General features: G+C 37.9%; 2 protein-coding genes across 6 annotated transcripts in view; one reads left to right on the forward strand and one right to left on the reverse strand.

Moving 5' to 3' along the window:
- Positions 1-498: 498 nt before the first annotated feature.
- LOC122225378 (atherin-like) lies at positions 499-1,635 on the reverse strand. The gene is made up of 3 exons (XM_042948293.1): positions 1,625-1,635; positions 1,262-1,457; positions 499-1,119 (listed from the first exon to the last, which is right to left on the reverse strand). The coding sequence occupies exons 1-3, from the start codon at positions 1,633-1,635 to the stop codon at positions 499-501; spliced, it is 828 nt and encodes a 275-aa protein (XP_042804227.1).
- The window catches only part of ARID2 (AT-rich interaction domain 2), a 179,062-nt gene continuing 161,629 nt past the window's right edge, over positions 1,596-19,028 (forward strand). For all 5 annotated transcript variants that reach the window (XR_006204800.1, XR_006204799.1, XR_006204798.1 and 2 more), the window contains exons 1-3: positions 1,596-1,848; positions 1,964-2,057; positions 3,131-3,228. Coding sequence is in view for 1 of the 5 variants with exons in the window: in XM_042946307.1 (XP_042802241.1) it covers positions 1,757-1,848; positions 1,964-2,057; positions 3,131-3,228 (284 nt within the window). In the remaining 4 variants the exon portion in view is untranslated. The remainder of the gene's footprint in view (positions 1,849-1,963; positions 2,058-3,130; positions 3,229-19,028) is intronic.

Here is a 19,028-nt window from a genome sequence, read left to right on the forward strand (position 1 = left end):
GCTAATAGTGGCGATCACTAAAATGGGAATAAAGATACGCCTCACGCTGTGAAGCTTAATTAGCATTTGTAGCAAAGGGCCGTCTCCAGCACCCCTTGTAAATGCAAACTTAGGTGGGAGTATTTGTTGAGATTAGTCTCCCTTTAAGCAGCTTTATTAACCTTCAAAATATTTTCTACGGGGATGGCATTTAAGACATTTGAGAGAAAGCAAGGAAAAACAAGGCATTATTCACTATTTAAGCGCTTCTACCTTTAAGATATCTTAATGTAAAAATATAAACGTTAATTATTGTTAAGGTTCAAAGAATTGGTTCCCAACCAGTTTAATTACTGTTTGCATAACTCAGCATAAAATAATCTAGTTTGATATGTGAAACCAAAGGCAAGATGAATTAAGAGCATTACTGTATTTCCACAGAACTAGGACAGACAGTTCACATTGTATTTAATTTACAGTTTGCTAAAGTTAGTTTGTGGATAATTCATGGAAAATGTGCTAATCAGGCCCCAAAATACTAGCACAAGGCTCAGAAAAGCCGATTCCTTTAGACCTTGGGGAAAAAAAAAAAAAAGGTAACAAATATGACTTTATTCCGATCTGTGAATGATGCGTAGCGTGAGGAGCTGCCCCTCGGAGCTTCCCTTCCCTCCCGAGCGCCAGACCGGTTGTGTCGGGCTGGCAGGGACTCAGAGGCGGCCCTTCCAACAGCCGGGCCGGGGACGCGAACATCGCCTCCACCCCTAACCCTGGAACAACCGGTAGTGGCCGTTTCCCCGCGCCGCCCCCCTTTCCGCCGGCTTTGTGTGCGTGTGAAATGTGCGGCACATTGCAGATGAACCCTAAGCCCGGCGAGCCGAGTCTATTGTTCCCCGCGAGGAGCTGCCGGGGCGGTGTGGAGCCAGGCGCAGTGCCGCGGCCGGCCCTCGGGGGTCGCTGTGCGGCGCTGGCTGCCCGGCCGTGGCGGCGGCGCTGGCGGCGGCAGAGAGGGAGGCTGGCGGGGAAGGAAGCGGGCGGGCGGCGCGCAGCGGCTCGGCTGCCGCCGGTGCTTTCTGCCCGGGGACGCCCCAGCCGCCGCGGCGGAGGCCGCGCGTGAATGTGTGCGAGGGCCCCGCGGAGCTGCGGCCGGAATACACGCTGTCACCCCTCTTTCCACAAACCACCACACAGACCTCCCCCTCCCCACCCCCAGCCCCGCCTGCCCCAGCCCCGCCGCCGCGGCCGCCGAAACTCCCGGCCTCCGGCCGCCCCGGCCCCTCACCGTCGGCTCGCCTTTCCCCTCGCCCGCTCGCGCGCCCCCGGCAGCAGCACCATGTTGAATCGCGTCCCCAGGCCGAGCCGCCTGGGCCGGCGGCGCTGAGAGGCGGGCGAGAGCCGGGCCGCGGGGAGGGAGGGAAGGAAGGGGTGGGGGCCGCGCTCGCCCCGCGGCTTCGCGCGGATCCGGCAGTCGCCTGCCCCTCTAGTTTCGCTCCGATTTCTTTAAACTTTTTTAGAAATTCCCCTCCCTCCTTCCCTCCTCTCCCCCTGGCCTCCTGCTCCCTCCTTCCCCTCCTCCTCCTCCTCCTCCCCCTCCCTCCCTCCCTCCCTGCGCCGCCGCCGCCGCCGCCGCCGCCGCCGCCGCCACCGCCGGCCCATGACTGAGCCCCGCCGCCGCCGGCCGAGGAATGGGCTCCGGGCTCTGGTAGGAAGCGCAGGGAGCGGGGGGCGCTTTTAAAACACCGATCTGGGTTTTTTTAAAACCTCCTTTGAAAAAATAATGGCAAACTCGACGGGGAAGGCGCCTCCGGACGAGCGGAGAAAGGGACTCGCTTTCCTGGACGAGCTGCGGCAGTTCCACCACAGCAGAGGGTGAGAGCAGAACCGGGGGGGCAGCGCCGGGGCGAGCCGGGGCGAACGGGGCTCTCCCGCCCGGGCCGGGCGCGGGGTCCCGGCTGACAAGTGCGGGGCTTTCTCTCTCCCGCAGGTCGCCTTTTAAAAAAATCCCTGCGGTGGGTGGGAAGGAGCTGGATCTTCACGGTCTCTACACCAGAGTCACTACTTTAGGCGGATTCGCGAAGGTGAGTGGAAGTTTTAATTTGTATTTCCCTCTCGCTGGCCTCTTCCAAAAAGTCTCCTTTGACCCCGGAGTGGGCGCTCGGGGCTGGGGGGGTGGCCCGCGGGGGCAAAAGGCGTTCTTTTCGCTCGCAGCCGGTGGCACGGAGGCGGACGGCGGCGGGGCTGTTTTTGGCCTGGTGGCTCGCGTGCGCGCGGCGGGCGCGGGGCTCGGGCGGGCGGGCGGCCCGGCGCCGGCTCGCGCCCTGCCCGGTGCCCGGCCGGCCCGACGGGGTCTGAGCGCCGCGGCGGGGAGTGCGGGCGTGCGGGGCGCCCGCCCGAGCCCCGCGCCCGCGCCCGCCCGCCCGCTCGCTCGCTCGCTCGCGAGTCAGCTCTGCCGCCGCTGCCGCTCTAGCACAGGCGGAGACACAGAGACACACAGACTCTGAGAGCAGTTTTCGTGCAACTCAAAATTAGCGCGGGCAGGTTTAACATCGATAATCGGCTGCGAAATGATCCCGGCAGCCGGGGGCACAGCCTCGGCCCCGTCGCCCTCGGTTTATACAGCTAACAAAAGAAACCAGGACCTGTCTCCAAATAGCCATCTTAGGCTTCAAGGCTAGGCAGAAGCTGTAGGCCTCAAAGAAGGGCCTATGGAGATGGATAGATCTGGGAGAGGGATCGGAATCGGCCCCGGCCCCGGCCCCCCCAGAACCTGCGGACGTCGCTGTCCGGAACAGTATTGATCCTTTTGAACTTTTTTTTTTTTTAGTGTAAACGGACCGCGTTGAGATTTAAAAGGGGGCGACAGAGGGACTTGCGATTGGTTATTGTCCGGGCTTCAAAAACAAAACAAACCCACCACCACCCCCCCCTCCCGCCCCCCAAACAAAACAAGTGCTATTAAATACAGGGCTCTCGGGTGAAAACACGGTGATTCGAGCAGCCCTTGCTTAGGAACTCTTACGGATCGATCTGAAACACCCACTGATGCTTGAGGTATCTACAGATCTCTGTAGAATGGGTATTTATTTCACAGTTAGGTTAGAGTTTTCTTGGATGGTGCACTCTCAGACAAGTGTGGCTGTGTTTTTAACAGGTTTCTGAGAAGAATCAGTGGGGAGAAATTGTTGAAGAGTTCAACTTTCCCAGAAGTTGTTCTAACGCTGCCTTTGCTTTAAAACAGTATTACTTGCGGTGAGTAGTAGTGACTCTTCCACAGTATTTGGAATCGAGGGACTTAAGGGGAGATTTGTTTTTAGCAAAAAGAAAGCCCCCAAACAAACCTTGCACAGCAGACAGTCTCTAGACTTCTGTTCATTTTTTCAGTCTGAGAAACATCAAATACCCATAAAGCGAGGTTGTAGGAAGGTGAAAGTTTTCCTCATCTATTTTAGGATTGTTTACATTTTTCATACAGGATCTTTACAGGTGACACCCTACCCCCCATCTTGGTAAACATTCTTTTGTGACATTGTTATTGATGGCTTGATATCCACGGAGGGGCAGAGAGGTGATGCTTAGTAAAAGAGTTAAGATAGTTAATGAAACTTTGTATCCCTTGGGAAAATTTTTCTTTGCCTTCGAAACTCCTTTGCCTTTTTAAAATCCTGACTTTTAAGATTTTTAAAAAATGAAACCTCTTGTGTGGAACCGTGTAACAGAGTGGTTTTTCAGTAGAATATTTCTACACTGCATAACATGTTGGTGCCTTAGGTGACCAGGAGAGTTTTTAGAGTAAGTTCTTTGGAATTTTTGAGTGACTTCAAAACGTTCCAAAGGATTATTATATATGTAGGAAGATTACGAAGTGGAGTACAATGATTTTGGTTTTCTTTTCATTTTCTCCCTCCTTTGACTGTATATGACAAAGTAAATTGCTTATTCAGTTGATAATGTGATACACTTCAGAAAAGATATTTCCTGATTAAGCTGTATTATTATTTTTTTCTGCTAGGAATATTTTCATATTGTAACCTGTTATGAGGTCATCTTTTATTTTTAATGCTTACTTACTCATAGAGGGTCCTTAGTTGGTGGTGGTTATTTAAAACTAAAATAATGCTCTTCATATTTATTGCTTTTTGATAATGATATTAAGGGATAACCTTTTTTTAGTTAATGTAGCTTCTGCATAGATTGAGCTTGGCACTTCTCATTGCTCCAAATGCAGTATCCAAATGTAGATACTCTGTCTTAAGTTCAACACTCTGAAGTAGGAAATGCAGTAATTGCCCAGGTGTACTTTCTATTGGCTATCTTAGACTGACTTCAGGCTTGAAGCTGAAGAGTTCACAGAACTTTTTGGATAGTTACTGAGTTGCACAGAAGTCTAGAAAATATTAAATATGGCTAGTTGTTATTTACTCTAGTTTGTCTGTGATGGCAGTAGGTGTGCGTACATTTTTAAATAAAGATCTAAAGCAAAAAACAAAGTAAAATTAAATTAACCCCCCAAAACTGTTGATTTGGTGAGAAGTAATGTGGTGAGAAGTAGAGAATTTTATATTTATGGTGATACTCACTTGCCCATTTCCATTTATAATATTGAGAGGAATATTATTCATACAGGTCTTGGTTTTCTGATAATCAGTTTGAACTGTTTGGATTTTAAACTGTTTTGTAACACAGTTTAAAGTTATGCCTAATATTTATTGGATTGATTGACTGAAATTTAATACCCAAAAGGTACTGAATGATATATATGGTTCGTGAGATGTTTTTCTGAAGAACTTACATGCATACTAACCAAGTTTTAGCATAATCAATTAACTGCCTTGAATTCCAGTTTTTTACAAGTTACATAAATATTGTTTTTTCCAGTAGTGATTTCTATCCTGAGATCATATCATTCACTGATAATACTTACAAGTACTGTTTTTAAGTATATAGTTTCAGGGTTGTTTGCGACTCTTCACATTGTTCTTATATCAATTTGAGCTTTATTCTCCTATTAGAAGCTGCTTTTTGAACTATGTCCTTAGCTAAACTTGTTTTTCCTCCATATGTCACTCTCCAGGTTTGTTTTTGTAGGGTTGTAGCTAGGCTACTAGGAAAAAAGTTGAAGCATTTGTTTTGGAAAATAAAACCATGTGAAGATTTGTATGGCTTGTAAAGAAATACAAGAGAAATATGCTGGTCAAAGATTGGGTACTACCAACCTTGAAAGATTTTTTTCCAGAGTGGTGTAATTAGAGGACATGTATTATGCTGGGTTTTACACCTTCCTCTGAAAAATCTTAACTGGCAGACAGGATGCCAAGCTTTCACAGTAATTCTGTGACTTAACTATAAGAGTTCCTCTTCATAGTAAGAGATAGTAATGAAGTGACTTTGTGAGTCCCCTCTTTGATATATCATGTTGAATATCATGGTTTCTGATGAGCAGATAATGCAGTGTGTTTTGTAAATCACAGGTAGAATATTTTTTTAAAATAAGAACTCCTTTTTCATTTGACCTATTGTAAGACTGTTATTATATATGTTAGTTCTCATTTACTCTACAAGTTTAATACTTGCTGACATTCCTCTGTAATTTCATTATTAATTAGATGGATGGCTGTTAGCCAGATATAGCCAGTATGAAGGAAGTTATGATGTATCTTCATAATATTACAGACACTTAAATAAAGAAGACCAAACTAGTATGCTGGCCATGTATATATCCTAACATTTCTATGTTTGTTTTCATACAAACATGGACAGTCATTGAATGTAGAAACTGGAGTTTAGTGGTCTGCTAAAAGTTTGCTTGATTGTATCAAACATACATTTATTCATTTGTAGATTGAGTATAAAAATTTCTCAAAGTCTAGGGGCGCCTGGGTGGCGCAGTCGGTTAAGCGTCCGACTTCAGCCAGGTCACGATCTCGCGGTCCGTGAGTTCGAGCCCCGCGTCGGGCTCCGGGCTGATGGCTCGGAGCCTGGAGCCTGCTTCCGATTCTGTGTCTCCCTCTCTCTCTGCCCTTCCCCCGTTCATGCTCTGTCTCTCTCTGTCCCAAAAATAAATAAAAAACGTTGAAAAAAAAAATTTAAAAAAAAAAAAATTTCTCAAAGTCTAAAATTGAAAATGCAATTGACGATTTGTTTTAACATTGGCATTTAATGTTTTAAATGTTAGTGCCTACTGGTAATGAGCAGCAATACTCGATATTTAAAAATTGGGTATTAATACTTTATGATGTACATATATTTTGTTTCCACTTAGTTCCTTTCTTGGCCTGTACATCTCAATTTCTTCCACAAATGTTTATTATTAGGATATCCCTATAAGTATAAAATGGTCAGGGAATATTTCCCACATTTTGTAGTTGGAGAAATTAAAGTGCAAAAAAAAAAAAAAAATCCAAATGACTTTAGGGGCATTTGTTAATTGGACAAAAAAAGTTGTATTCCTGACACATGTTCTGTAACATTTAATCAGTCTATTATCAATTCAGTTTGTTAGTCGCAAATGATTTTAAGAAATTAAAATATGGTTGAGAGTTACATATGGTTAAATGTATGGCCAATATACACAATATGTTCTATATTTATTCAGTGAATTTTATTTTGTTTTGTTTTGGTGCAAAGACTGGGGGGCAATTTACTACTGTTAGTCCCATTTAAAAATTTGAAGCCTTGGTATGAAGATTTAGGTAACTATTTCAAATACTTAGTTGAAGAATTTTCTTGTAGCTTATGCCAGCATTACTATAGCTATAGTCAAGGTTGACTTGATATTTCTATTATAAAACTTGATTTTTTGGAAAGGAGGTGAAATATCTTGGACATTAAAAAAAAATATTGTACGGAACTAATATGAAATGCTTTTTTTTACATGTACCTACCTTTAGAGTAGTCAGCAACTTCACTGTAGAGTTGTACCCACCAGAGTGAATTTTCAATTGCATTGTGAATTTATTCTATTTTTCTCCCCTTGGTGAATAAAGCCCTCCCTTACATTATACCAACAGGAGGAGTTTACATTTATCAATTAAATAGAATGAATACACTCATATGTTCTGTAGTTAGTGTATACCATGTACGTTATCTCTTTTAAGAGAAAGCATTTAATGAATCTCTTGATGTTAAGTGAAACAATGCTTCAAAATTGTAATAAGTAAGTAAATAAAGTAATACTCTGAGTTTGTGAATTGCTAAACAGAATTGGTAAGCAGACATTACTTGCTTTTTTCAAGGAAGAAAAAGAGAAGTAATATAGAGATTGAAAGGACAACTGTACTTAAATAAATTATTCGTGTATGTATTTTAAATTTAATTTTATAAACTGTATTCTTTCATTTTGAACAAACCTGATTTTGATCTCTTCTGATAGTCTGTTACATTTTAAAGGGCATGCAGACTTGTGGAAAGGAGTAGAAAGTGGAGAAGGTTGTGAGACTGATCAGAGCTCAGCCAGGTTAATATTGTGTCTTAGAAATCGTGTTTAAACAGCTTAAATTTGCCCCAAAGTAGATATAAATCTCACTCACTCCAAGATAGTTCGTTCACTGAAGACACATATTTTACTGAGGTAACCAACTAGGAGCTTAACTATAACTCCCAAAAATGTTTGCGGTTTTTTACATAACATTTTCTGCCTTTAACTAAAAGTGTGTATTTCTAAATAGGAGCATTCTTTTGTAAACCTACCTGTACTCTGTTGTGGATTCAGTATTTTCATAGTTGGTTGTGTGTGAAATCCACTATAACTGATAGAAAACCATATCACTGCAGTGAATCCTTCATATTGCCAAACTGAGTAATATTGGAAGTTTCAAAAGGAATGAAAAACAAACATTTTGATTCATTGGAATTTAGGTATATTAGTCTGCAGGCAAGTATTCAATACATATTTTTAGGTGAAGTGTTTAGAACTTTTCTTAATATTTGGTGTAGTCTACTTACTGGACATGTTCCAGAGTGGTATAGACTTTACTAAAGTTTACTGGTGTAAATGGGGTTTGTCCGAATTGGGAATTAGAGGACATGTGGGGCAGAGTGAGTGGGATTTTCTCAGTCTTTGCTTCTTTGACCTGCCACCGCCATCATTACCATACTCCTTGGTATTCAGGATCAATTAGAGTAGAAATTCTCAATTTGTGCCTTTTAAATACTTGTTTTCTTGAAATGTCAGTGTGTTTCCTTGAAAAAAGACCGAATGAATTTGAGCAGTACAGCTAAATTTGGGTTAATTGCAGGACTTCTTAGAGACTTTATTTTGTTAATGTGCATATGGATCTCTACACAGTTTGGAGAAAGTCCGTTTATTACCTCCTTTCCCCCAACCACAGTAAATGGTGTTTCCCTGACACTCCCACACACCGCAGGAATGTGGTACCAAACCCCATGTTTGAGGAATATTTGTAGGTTCTTTGGAGCAGTTTGGGAAGCTCTGAACTGGAAGAAATAAGGGTTAAGGAAGAGAAATTTTAAATATAGAAAATAATAAGGAAATGAGAAATAAGAGGTAATTGTGTATATTTATGTAGACATACATAAATACCAATGTAAATTTTTTGGAGCTGTTGTTCGCATGTCTTTATCAATGGCTGTGCAAAATTACATTGGTAGTACTTGTTAAATATTTGTTTGAAATAGGGGGATGTTAAAATTATCTTGTGTTCATTGCCAGTAAAAGAAAGGTAAAGAAATATTGCAGTCCAAATAGAAGAAGAAAAGTTGAACCTGTAAGATAAGCAGTGGCTTTAGTTGGTCCAGAATGGAGAAAGCTGTCCTTGTAGATTCATAACAATATTTTTTCTACTATTTAAACCATGATGTTATGAAAGACAAAAAACAAAAAAAAAAATATGACATGATAAAGATTTTTTAAGTCTCAGGCAGTAGTTCACATATTAGCTTGATATTCTTCATGACAAAAAAATTTATGATTAGTTTTATTTGACCAGTCAGCAGCCCCTCGAAAAGCAAGTAATTGCTCTCTATTTTCCCTGTTGTCCATCATTCAAACTAGAGGGTTTTTTTTAGAACAGGATATTTATATTTAAATTTGGATTTTAAATTTGTCCATACAAGCCTCTTTAAAGAATTGGAGCAGAATTATTGATCACATTGTTTTGTGGGGTAGTAATTACTTTTGTTGAAATATGGTGATGGTCCTGCTTAAACTTTGTATTCACTTCAGTTCTATGACTTAAAAAATTGGGAAGTCAGATCATAAATTTCAATGTTAGGGAAAGCTGTTTAGAAGTACGTATTGGTTGGCGCGCCTGGGTGGCTCAGTCTGTTAAGTGCCGACTTCGGCTCAAGTCGTGATCTTGCACTTGGTGAGTTCAGGCCCCGCATCAGGCAGGGCTGACAGTTTGGAGCCTGCTTCCGATCCTGTGTCTCCCTCTCTCTCTCTGCCCCTCCCCTGCTCACGCTCTGTCTCTTTCTCTCTCTCAAAAATAAAATAAATGTTAAGAAAAAAAAAAGTAAATGTTGGTTTAAGAACCAAACTTGCTGGAGTTAAAAATAAGGGTGTTAGTGGGGCGCCTGGGTGGCTCAGTCGGTTAAGTGTCTGACTTCAGCTCAGGTCATGATCTCACAGTTCATGAGTTCGAGCCCCGTGTCGGGCTCTGTGCTGTCAGCTCAGAGCCTGGAGCCTGTTTCGGATTCTGTGTCTCCCTCTCTTTCTGCCCCTTCCCAGCTTGCGCTCTGTCTCTCTCTGTCTCTCAAAAAAAAAAAAAAAAAAAAAAAAAAAAAGATTTTAAAAAATAAGGGTGTTAGTGTTAAAGGTTGTGGTCAAATATTTTATGGCTTGAAGTTATAAGCGCAGTTTTTACAAAAAGCAAAAATACTGGCTTTTGAATTTAAAATAAATTTAAATAACCTGGCTGTTACAGTTTATTCATAGTAGAACCAAGGAAAATAGGCAGATTGATGCAGTTTATTCAGAAGTGCATATATGCTGGTTGATATTGGTGTTGGTTACCTATCATAAAATTTATTGGTGTATTCACTTGGAAATACAACTTTGGTGGGACCTAGAATAAATTGTTACTCAGTAATGTTTGGATTATCTATGAATTTCATTAAGCATTCCAAGAATTGTGTTACTAAAATAAGAGTCTAACGTATTTTTCTGTTTCAGAGTATAAAGAAATCTCATTTGTGCTTGGATACTTTTTGCATATTCATTATGTTGTGAAGTGGAAGTTAATCCATGTCTGCAAGATATATACCCTGTTGACTAAGTACATTGCAATAACCTGTTGCTGGAACTACAATCTCTTGGTGATATCTAGGAATAGCTGTTACATTCTGAATTGTTGTCCCAGAACGATAGATCCATAATTCCAATAGTTTCTAAGTCACTGTTTGCAGGGTCCACCCCATCTTACCGCAGGAGATTTTATGGTGGGGCTGAATCTGTTTTGCCTGTTTTATCTCATTAGTCTCTTAACAGTTTCCTTTTTCTTTTCCTTTCATGCCATTGATTTGTTGAAGTAAGGGAGTCATTTGTTCTTCAGATTGTACCAAATGGTCAATTTGGTTGGTCACTTCCTTCTAGTGTCAGTTAACTTGTTCTTCTATCCCCTGTATTTATTTCCTGAAAACTGATAGATCTAAAGGTTGATAACATTCAATTTCAGTATTTCAGGCATACTTATTAGATAGTGCTGTGCTTTTCATCGAATCATGAGACATGTAATATTTAGTTGTCCCATATTAGTGGTGCTAAGATTGATTGGTGCTTTTAGATAATAGTAGTATGAAACTGTATTCTTAATAAGTGTGCCACAGGTGATTCTTAAGTGTGCTGAAGTTTGAGAACAGCTGATTGAAGTATTGTAATGAAACCAACTTAGTTGCCGAGATAACTAATTTAACTTGGCATCAACATGTTGGCCAGGGCTACATCCAGAATAAAACCTCTAGATGACATCTGGTCTGGGGCACCTGCTCAAGCTGCACCTGTCGTCTCTAAACAGAGCCTGGACACACCCTATACTTTGTCTCTGGGCTCCAGAGAAGCTAACAAGGGCTCCACTTCAGTTAAGGGGAATAAAAAGGTATATGAATTACCAATTCAAACTTCTCTTAACTGTATTTACATAATTTGGATTTTAAAAATTAATTAAAAATAAGTTTTCCTTAATATCTAGGTGGGGTGTTGTTGTTGTTATTTTTTCCTATATAGGACTTTATGATATTCATTCCAAATGATATGCCATTTGTTTTATTGAACTTTCTGAATGCTTTTCTACTTTTTGAGGATTTTGTAGGTCTGTCCCAGTTCTGCTTAGGGAAGTTAACTTACATTGTTTAAATTCCTATAAAAATAGCAATATTAACAATAGCTTGTTTTTTAATGCACTGCCTTGATTTTTCAAACCATTTTCATATGTGAGATTTTATTTTTATCATCAAATTTCAGAAGTAATTGCTGTTATTTAATCTTAGAAAAAATAACACTTAGAAAAAAATTCTTTACACAACTCAAATTCTTTTCTTTTGGCACAAATGGGCTACTTTGTAAAAAAAAAAAAAAAAAAAAGAAAGAAAGAAAAAGAAAAGGGCTATAGGTAATAGCCAACTCTCAATCTCAAGTGTCAGCCATAGTAGACTGGTAGAAAAGTTTGTTTTTTTTTTTTTAACATATTTTCAGACCATACTTTTTCCCTTTTGCCTTTCTGTTTCGTTCCTTAGTTGATAGACTTGCCTTAACAAAGCATTGTCTTACCACCCTTCATTATCTATAGTTGTTAAATATCCTCAGGAATAGCCCATGTTCTTGCTATATTTACCTTTTGTTTCTATCAGTAAATGATTTTAGTCATTGCCATTTAGTGGGGCCAAAATAAAGTGTTGCTTCTTATGAAGCAGGATTTAGAGAAAGTTGTATAAGAATCTATTGCTTGAAGATACATCTTACTGTGAAGTATGGCAATATCTAATTCTCACCTTTCTGAGTTCTTACTGTTGGCCTTGGTTAATTCCCACTTCTGGGGTACATTGGTCAGTTGCTCCGTGCACAAAGATGAATTTTACTATATAATCATACATCATTCATGGTGAAGTGTTTTCAGATGAAATTTTATTTTGTCCCTCTCCTAGCCCATTTTAAATAAATAAAATGTTAATAGAAACACACATGAGGCCAGTAGGAACATTTATCTGTTAAAATAGGACAAAGAAGAGACCATAAGTTAGGGTTCTATGTAGAAAGTATCTTACTTGTAGTACTTTAGAATTTAAAATTGTCAGTAGTAATGCTCAGGTTGATTACACTTTTCATAATCGTTCATAGATTAAGTGAAATTTCAATGTATTTGAACACCGATCAGACCACTTTGTACTTCATAAATAGAAGTTCCTACCTTAGCACTCTACCTCCGAGTGCACTCCCAAGTGATAGGTGAAGTGTGCTTAAGTGGTTTGTATTATCTTCTTAGTTTACACCATTAAAAAGTCAAACCTCTGAATTTGTGAGTAGTTTTTCCAGGTAGCCTCACATTGTAATTCATTAATTCAATCTAATAGTAAAAAAATCTGAGAAATAGTAAACCTAATCATTTTCCTTCCTTGCTATGTTTTCTTTTTTAAAGATTTAAAAATTTTTTTGACTCTGTGTGAACTCTTGCTTACACTTTAGTTATATTGGCCAGTTATTATTTTGCCACATTTGCTTTATCTTTTTTTCTTTATATGTGATGGTACACATATATTATTATTACTATTTTATAATCATTTGATATCATTATAAATATCATGGTCTTTATTCCTAAATATGAGTTATGTTAAGAATAAAACATTCTGTTAGTGTAGCAATAATACAATTATCAAATTCAGGAAACGTAACATGGATATAATCATATTAATCTGTATTATATACAGACTATTCAAATTTTGCCAGTTATCCCAAAGATATCTTTTATAGCAATTGTGCCCAACCCTGCAAATCCATGATCTTGTATTACATTTAGTTATATCTCCAGTTCTTCATCCTTTCATGATATTACCATTTTCGAGCAGGACAAGCCAACGGTACTATAATTTGGATTTGTCGGATGATTTTCCAGGATTAGATTTAGGTTAGGCATTTTTGGCAGGAGGCCAAATGTCACTTTGTCCTATTGTTGAGGTTAACTTTGGTTTAAGGTGATGTCCTTCTGGTTTCTCTACTGCAAAGTTTTCATTTTCTCTTTTGTAATTAATAATTAACCTGTGGGGACATACTTTAAGAGCATGTAAATATCTTGCTCACCGTTAAATTGTTACCCAGTAGTTTTAATGTCCATTGATGATTCTTGCCTGAATCAGTTAATTATAATGGATGTATAGTGCTTATTTTCTAGCTCTATCATTCTTTCAACATTTCTTAGCAATCTACGGTAAGGATAATATTTTCATTCTTATTTATTATGTTTTTATTTTATACAGTGGATTAATATGTGTTATGTATTTTGCTCTTTAGGTCTGGCCAGTAGGAACCCTTTCAAACTGGTTCCTGTGTCTTTAACGTGTTCCTATTTTTGAGCTCTTCCATGCTTTCTGACAAAATTAAGATCTTCCAGAGTCAATTTGTGTTTTGCTTACCTATCTGTAGCATCAGCTATTTCTCCAGGGAGTTCTGGGTTTCTTTAGTGTGGAATGGTATACTGAAACCAAGATCTGGTTGGCAGGTGTACCGATTGTTGCATTGTCTTTCTTCCAGGCTCTTGCAGAGGAAGAGCTAGGAAGTTTCTTTATTTTAAATATAAATATACATAGGGAGGAGCCAAGATGGTGGAAGAGCATGGAAGCCTTTTATGTGTCTTGTGTCCATGAAATACAGCCAGACCAACACTAAACCATCCTCCCCACCTAGAAAACTGATTAGAAGATTAAATATAAATATACATATTAAAAAAATGATAATGCTATATATACTGACATCTCTAGCTGCAATGCACACAGGTTTCTTCTTGGCTTCTTCCATACTGTGTATCTTCCTTCTCCTGCATTAAGAACTCTAGTACCCAATACCAGTATATTTACTCATCTGGTCAGGTCTGTAATATAGAGAGTACAGTTTAAGAATTATTACACCCATACCACTACAAACAACAAACTTGCTAAGTAGAGTTACAAATTTCTTTGCAGTTTTTTTAGTGTTCAAACTGAAGCTATATTGGTATTTTGTTAAAAAATTCTCAGTGATTGGATTCTTTTTTTTCTGTTATTGTTATTCACTTAAAATACAGTAAAATTCGAATTTTTCCCATTTGTGTTCATTCTTGTTTTTTCCCCATTTTTGTTTTTTAAATTTTATTTATGAATATGTGAAACAGTTAATAAAATTATAAAATCAAAATTTAAGATATACTTGGAGGTTACCCTTTTCTCTTCCCTTTCTCTTCTACCCCTTCCACTTAGGCTTTGTTGATAACTAGTTTCCTTAGCATCTGGTTATCCTTCCTGTGTTTCTTTTTGTAAAAATTATATATAGAATATATGTGTATATATATATATATTTATATATACACTTTTAGTTTCTGTTGAAATGGAGAATGCCTTTTGCCTTTTTTTACTTAATGTATCTTGAATATCACTCTAAATAAATTGATAAAGTCCCATTCTTTTTTTAACAGCTGCATAGTATTCCATTGTGTGTATATATCCTGGTTTATCCAACCAGTCCCCTACATGATGACACTTAGGTTGTTTCCAATATTTAGAATAGCAAATAATGCCATATGAGTCATCTGCAAATCTAGTAATCTTATACAAACCTGGTTTGAAAGTTTTGGAGATATATCTTCAGAGCAAATTACTAAATTGGGTGTTGATGTAGTAATCAAAGAGTAAATGCATATGTAGTTTGTTAAATATTGCCAAATTCCCTTTGTGGGAAAGAACTATTTAGCATTCCCACCACGGTATATGAAAGTGCCTATTTCCCAAAGCCTTGCTATGTGCTTGTCAAGCTTTTTAAGTTTTACAATGTGAGGGATTAAAAAATGGTATCTCACTATATTTCATTATTGTGGCATACATAGCATTTTTTTTTAAGTTTTATTTATTTTGAGAGAGAGAGAGTACAAGTGGGGTAGGGGCAGATAGAGAGGGGAGAGAGAAACCCAAGTGCTGTCAGCACAGAGCTGATATGGGATTCAAACTCAAGAACCGTGAGATCATGACCTGAGCTGAAACCAAGAGTCAAATGCTTAACCGATTGAGCCATCCAGGTGCCCCATGCATACATAGCATGTTTTAATATTTGATAGTGCCATTCCCATCTCATAGTTTTGTGGGTTTTTTTTTTTTTTTAATATGAAGTTTTCTTGGCTATTCTTTTATCCAGTTCCAGAAAAAAGCTTGTTAATTTTTTGTTGTTGTTTTTAACAGGGATTGCATTAAATTTATAAATTACCTTAAGAGAACTGAGATGATGGTATTGCATTGAGCTATCTAAGAACAATGGAAGTCTGCCTATTCAAGCCTTTTTGTGTCATGCAAGAGTCTAAATTTTTTCTTATATAGGTTTTGGGGCATTTTTAAAGTTTATTCTTACATATATTATCGTTTTTGTTCCTACTGTAAAGGTGGTTTTTCTTCTATTTTAATCTTCTAATTGGCTATCATTTATTTACATGAAAGTTATTGATTTTTTATGTTATAATCTGCCTTACTCAATTGTTTTACTGTTTGTATTAGTTTTATTATTGATTTAAAAACATTTTTAGATATACTAGCATGTCATCTGCAAATAGGGATGGTTTTTCTTCTTTCTTAAATTTTATCCCTTTAATTATTTTATGCCTTTAATTAGTTTCTTTTGTCTAATTGTATTGGCCACTGTAAAATAGTTGGGAAGATGAAGGTGTCTTTGTCTTGATGCTGACCTTAATTTGACCTAACATTTCCTCATTGACTAACATACTGCCTGCTATGTGTTCTTGATGTAATCTTAACTCTATATGTTCTACTAACATGGTATTTCCATATCTGTTTATTGAATGAACACTACTGGTTAGACTTAGAAGTGAGATTTGGAGATATCCTTCATATGCTTTATCTGCTAGCATTTTGTTTTAACTTTTTTAAATCTGTAATTATTTATTATCTGTATTCAAGGGGGGAGCTAATACTGAATATTAAAACTTTTAGGTCCCATTTCACAGCTTATATTTGAATGTTCATATTTCTCATGTCCTAGGAATTTAACATAGAAATAAAAATCAGCTAAAATGCTAAATGATAACTTCAGAGGAAAGTTACTTTTCCTATTCTGTCTATCTATTAAAAAGTCTTTACTTTGCTGACTGTTGCATGACCTGCAAAAATAAGACAATAATTTAATTCATTACTTGGGTTTATATTAAAGACTACTATAAACCATGATCATTGCTTGATTTTTATATTCTCAAGGCAAGAAGTAATTGTTTTGGTCGAAAAATCTTCTTTATAGGTTATCCACCCTGTGGAAATGAAAAGTAAATTCATACATTAGTTATAATCAGAAATCTTACATGCTATGCTGTTTCAGTGAATCCATTCAGATTCATTACCACTAAATTAAATGTTATGTTTTTACGCTGCCTACCTGATCCTCAGATTTAGGTCTAATTTGGACATTAAAGTCTTGCTAGTTTTGTGACTTAGAATATCCCTTCTTTATAAACTACGGGGGTTAACTTAAGTGTGTGTGTGTGTGTGTGTGTGTGTGTGCATGCGTGCACACACGCACATGCATGCACACATACATGCAATACTATTAGCTTTAAGCAAACGGTTTGATAATTTGTCGGTCAGTTTTTGGACATATCAAATCTTAAAGATATTTATCAGGTCTTACACATTTAAGTGGTTAAGCTGAGGTAGATATTAGATATTATATGCAAATGTAACGTTTTATAGAGGCCTTAGTAGTATAGCTCATGGAATCTGAAAATTTAAATTCCTGAAGATAGGAACAAGAATTATGTAGTTAGAATTGGATATGGTTACCTAATCTATCAAAACATAGCATCGTTATTCTTAGAACTAGAAGGGATTTTAAGAAAATGGTCTAACCGTTGTTTTTTGGTAAGCTAGAAATATGGATATTTTTTCTGTTAGGCCTTCCTAAGATCATTATTACTTAATGATGGAAGGGGCAAGTAGAAGCCAGAGTTGCCTTTATTACTCTAGCTATTCTATTCTGATTTGAAAGGAATAAATGTAGAAGATTGTCAGAGAATTTTTTACTACTATAAATTGTGACCCTTATTTTTACATTAAGATGAGTCTCCTGACTCATACCTTCTATGAGGCATAGGTAAATTGTTGGCCACTAGCAATGATAATTATGTACTTGATTTGTCATTTTATCAACAGTCTTATCTCTTTCCCCTTCCTGTCTTAGGTTTATAAGACAAGTATTATTGGAAAGCCCATAATAAAACGTATAACAATCACTGGGAAAAATCACTTTTTACTTCAGAGATATTCTTTATTTTTTAATGTTTTGCTTGCAAAAACTTAAACTGACGTATTTGATTTTTTTTTTTTTTTAATAACTAGGAATACTAATTTAAAGTTTTCAGTCTGGTACATTATGTTTTAGATGGAGACCTCTACTGGAAGTATGAAGCAATAGATGGATTTTATTATACATTATTAAATATCTGGACAAGGGGATGGCAAGGAGATTTTTTAAAAAATAGTTAATGTAAAGTATCTTGGAGTCCTTTTAAAAGAATCTTATGGTACTTTAGATAATAGTGTACTTTTGGTTTTATGATATCATCTTAAGTTTTTTTTTTTTATAAAGCAGCACATCAAGTTTATATTTTGTTTTTTGCTTTTTAGCTATTTATTGAATTTGTCATGTGCTAAATGGTACTGAATGGTTTACCGTAACTCATTTTTTCTTATACTTCCCTGTGATATAGGTACTGTTGTTATTATACCAATGTTATAGAAGAGAAAATAGGACAAAGCGGTTTAAGAATCTTGCCCAAGGTCACACAGTAAGTTCAGGAGCTAGTCTTTGAACCTAGGCCATCTGGCTCTGGAAAAGGCATGCTATGTTGTTTTCCCCCTAGTGCACAGGATTACAACTTTATAAAAAAGTATATGAAGACAAGGACTTGAAGGGGATAAGCAAAATATGAAAATAGTTGAAGCAGCTGTGGGATTGTGGCTTTTATTTTTTAAAAAATCCTTTAATGTATCTTTTTTCAACAGAACTCGGGTGCTCCAGTACAATTTATAGTAGAGTTTATATCTGCAAATACTCACCCTACTGAAATTTTACACTTCTACAAGTTAGTATTATCCTATTTTATAGATGAGGAAAAAAGCCTCTACCATTGCTAATATGTAGTGGTGTCAGGATTAGAGTTTTGCTTTGTGAGTTATAATTCACTGCTCTTACTGTAGTGTCCAAGTCTTGAGGTCAAGGACTTTTTTTTTTTTTTTTTTATGTTTATGTACCTTTTAAAGCCTCTAATTCGATTTTTGATACATTGTAGTTGAACTGAATCAGATCCTCTGCCATTGGGGAGATCCTTAAGAACCCAGGTGGGTATGTATGGCAGACCTCTCAGCAAAGGGGAAATCGAACTTGGGAATTCTGAAAGAAGTGAAAAATTCTAAAATATAGAATTGGTAGTATTATAGCATTTCATTGATCTGGCCCTAAGCTTAACCTTTTCTTGTGTGGTTTTATGAAACAAGTACCAAGAGTCAGTTCTAGTGGTAGAATATAAATTAACATTGTGATAAATGTGGCATTTTGTGCTGTTTTATATAGTCCTTAAAATATGTATTTTTAGGGGCGCCTGGGTGGCTCAGTCGGTTAAGCATCCGACTTCAGCTCAGGTCACGATCTCGCGGTCCGTGAGTTCGAGCCCCACGTCGGGCTCTGGGCTGATGGCCCAGAGCCTGGAGCCTGCTTCCGACTCTGTGTCTCCCCCTCTCTCTCTGCCCCTCCCCCGTTCATGCTCTGTCCCTCTCTGTCTCAAAAATAAGTAAATGTTAAAAAAAAAAAATTAAAAAAAAAATGTATTTTTAGGTAAAATAGACGCTAACCTTTCTTATCT

This window comes from Panthera leo, chromosome B4 (assembly GCF_018350215.1).
Source record: "Panthera leo isolate Ple1 chromosome B4, P.leo_Ple1_pat1.1, whole genome shotgun sequence".
Lineage (NCBI taxonomy): Eukaryota > Metazoa > Chordata > Mammalia > Carnivora > Felidae > Panthera > Panthera leo.

Bases quoted from the DNA above. Each gene is read 5' to 3' on its own strand.
- LOC122225378 (XM_042948293.1), bottom strand. The intron at 1,120-1,261 runs GTGAGGGGCCGG...TTCCGGCCGCAG, and splicing joins AGGGGAAAGGCGAGCCGACG to CTCCGCGGGGCCCTCGCACA.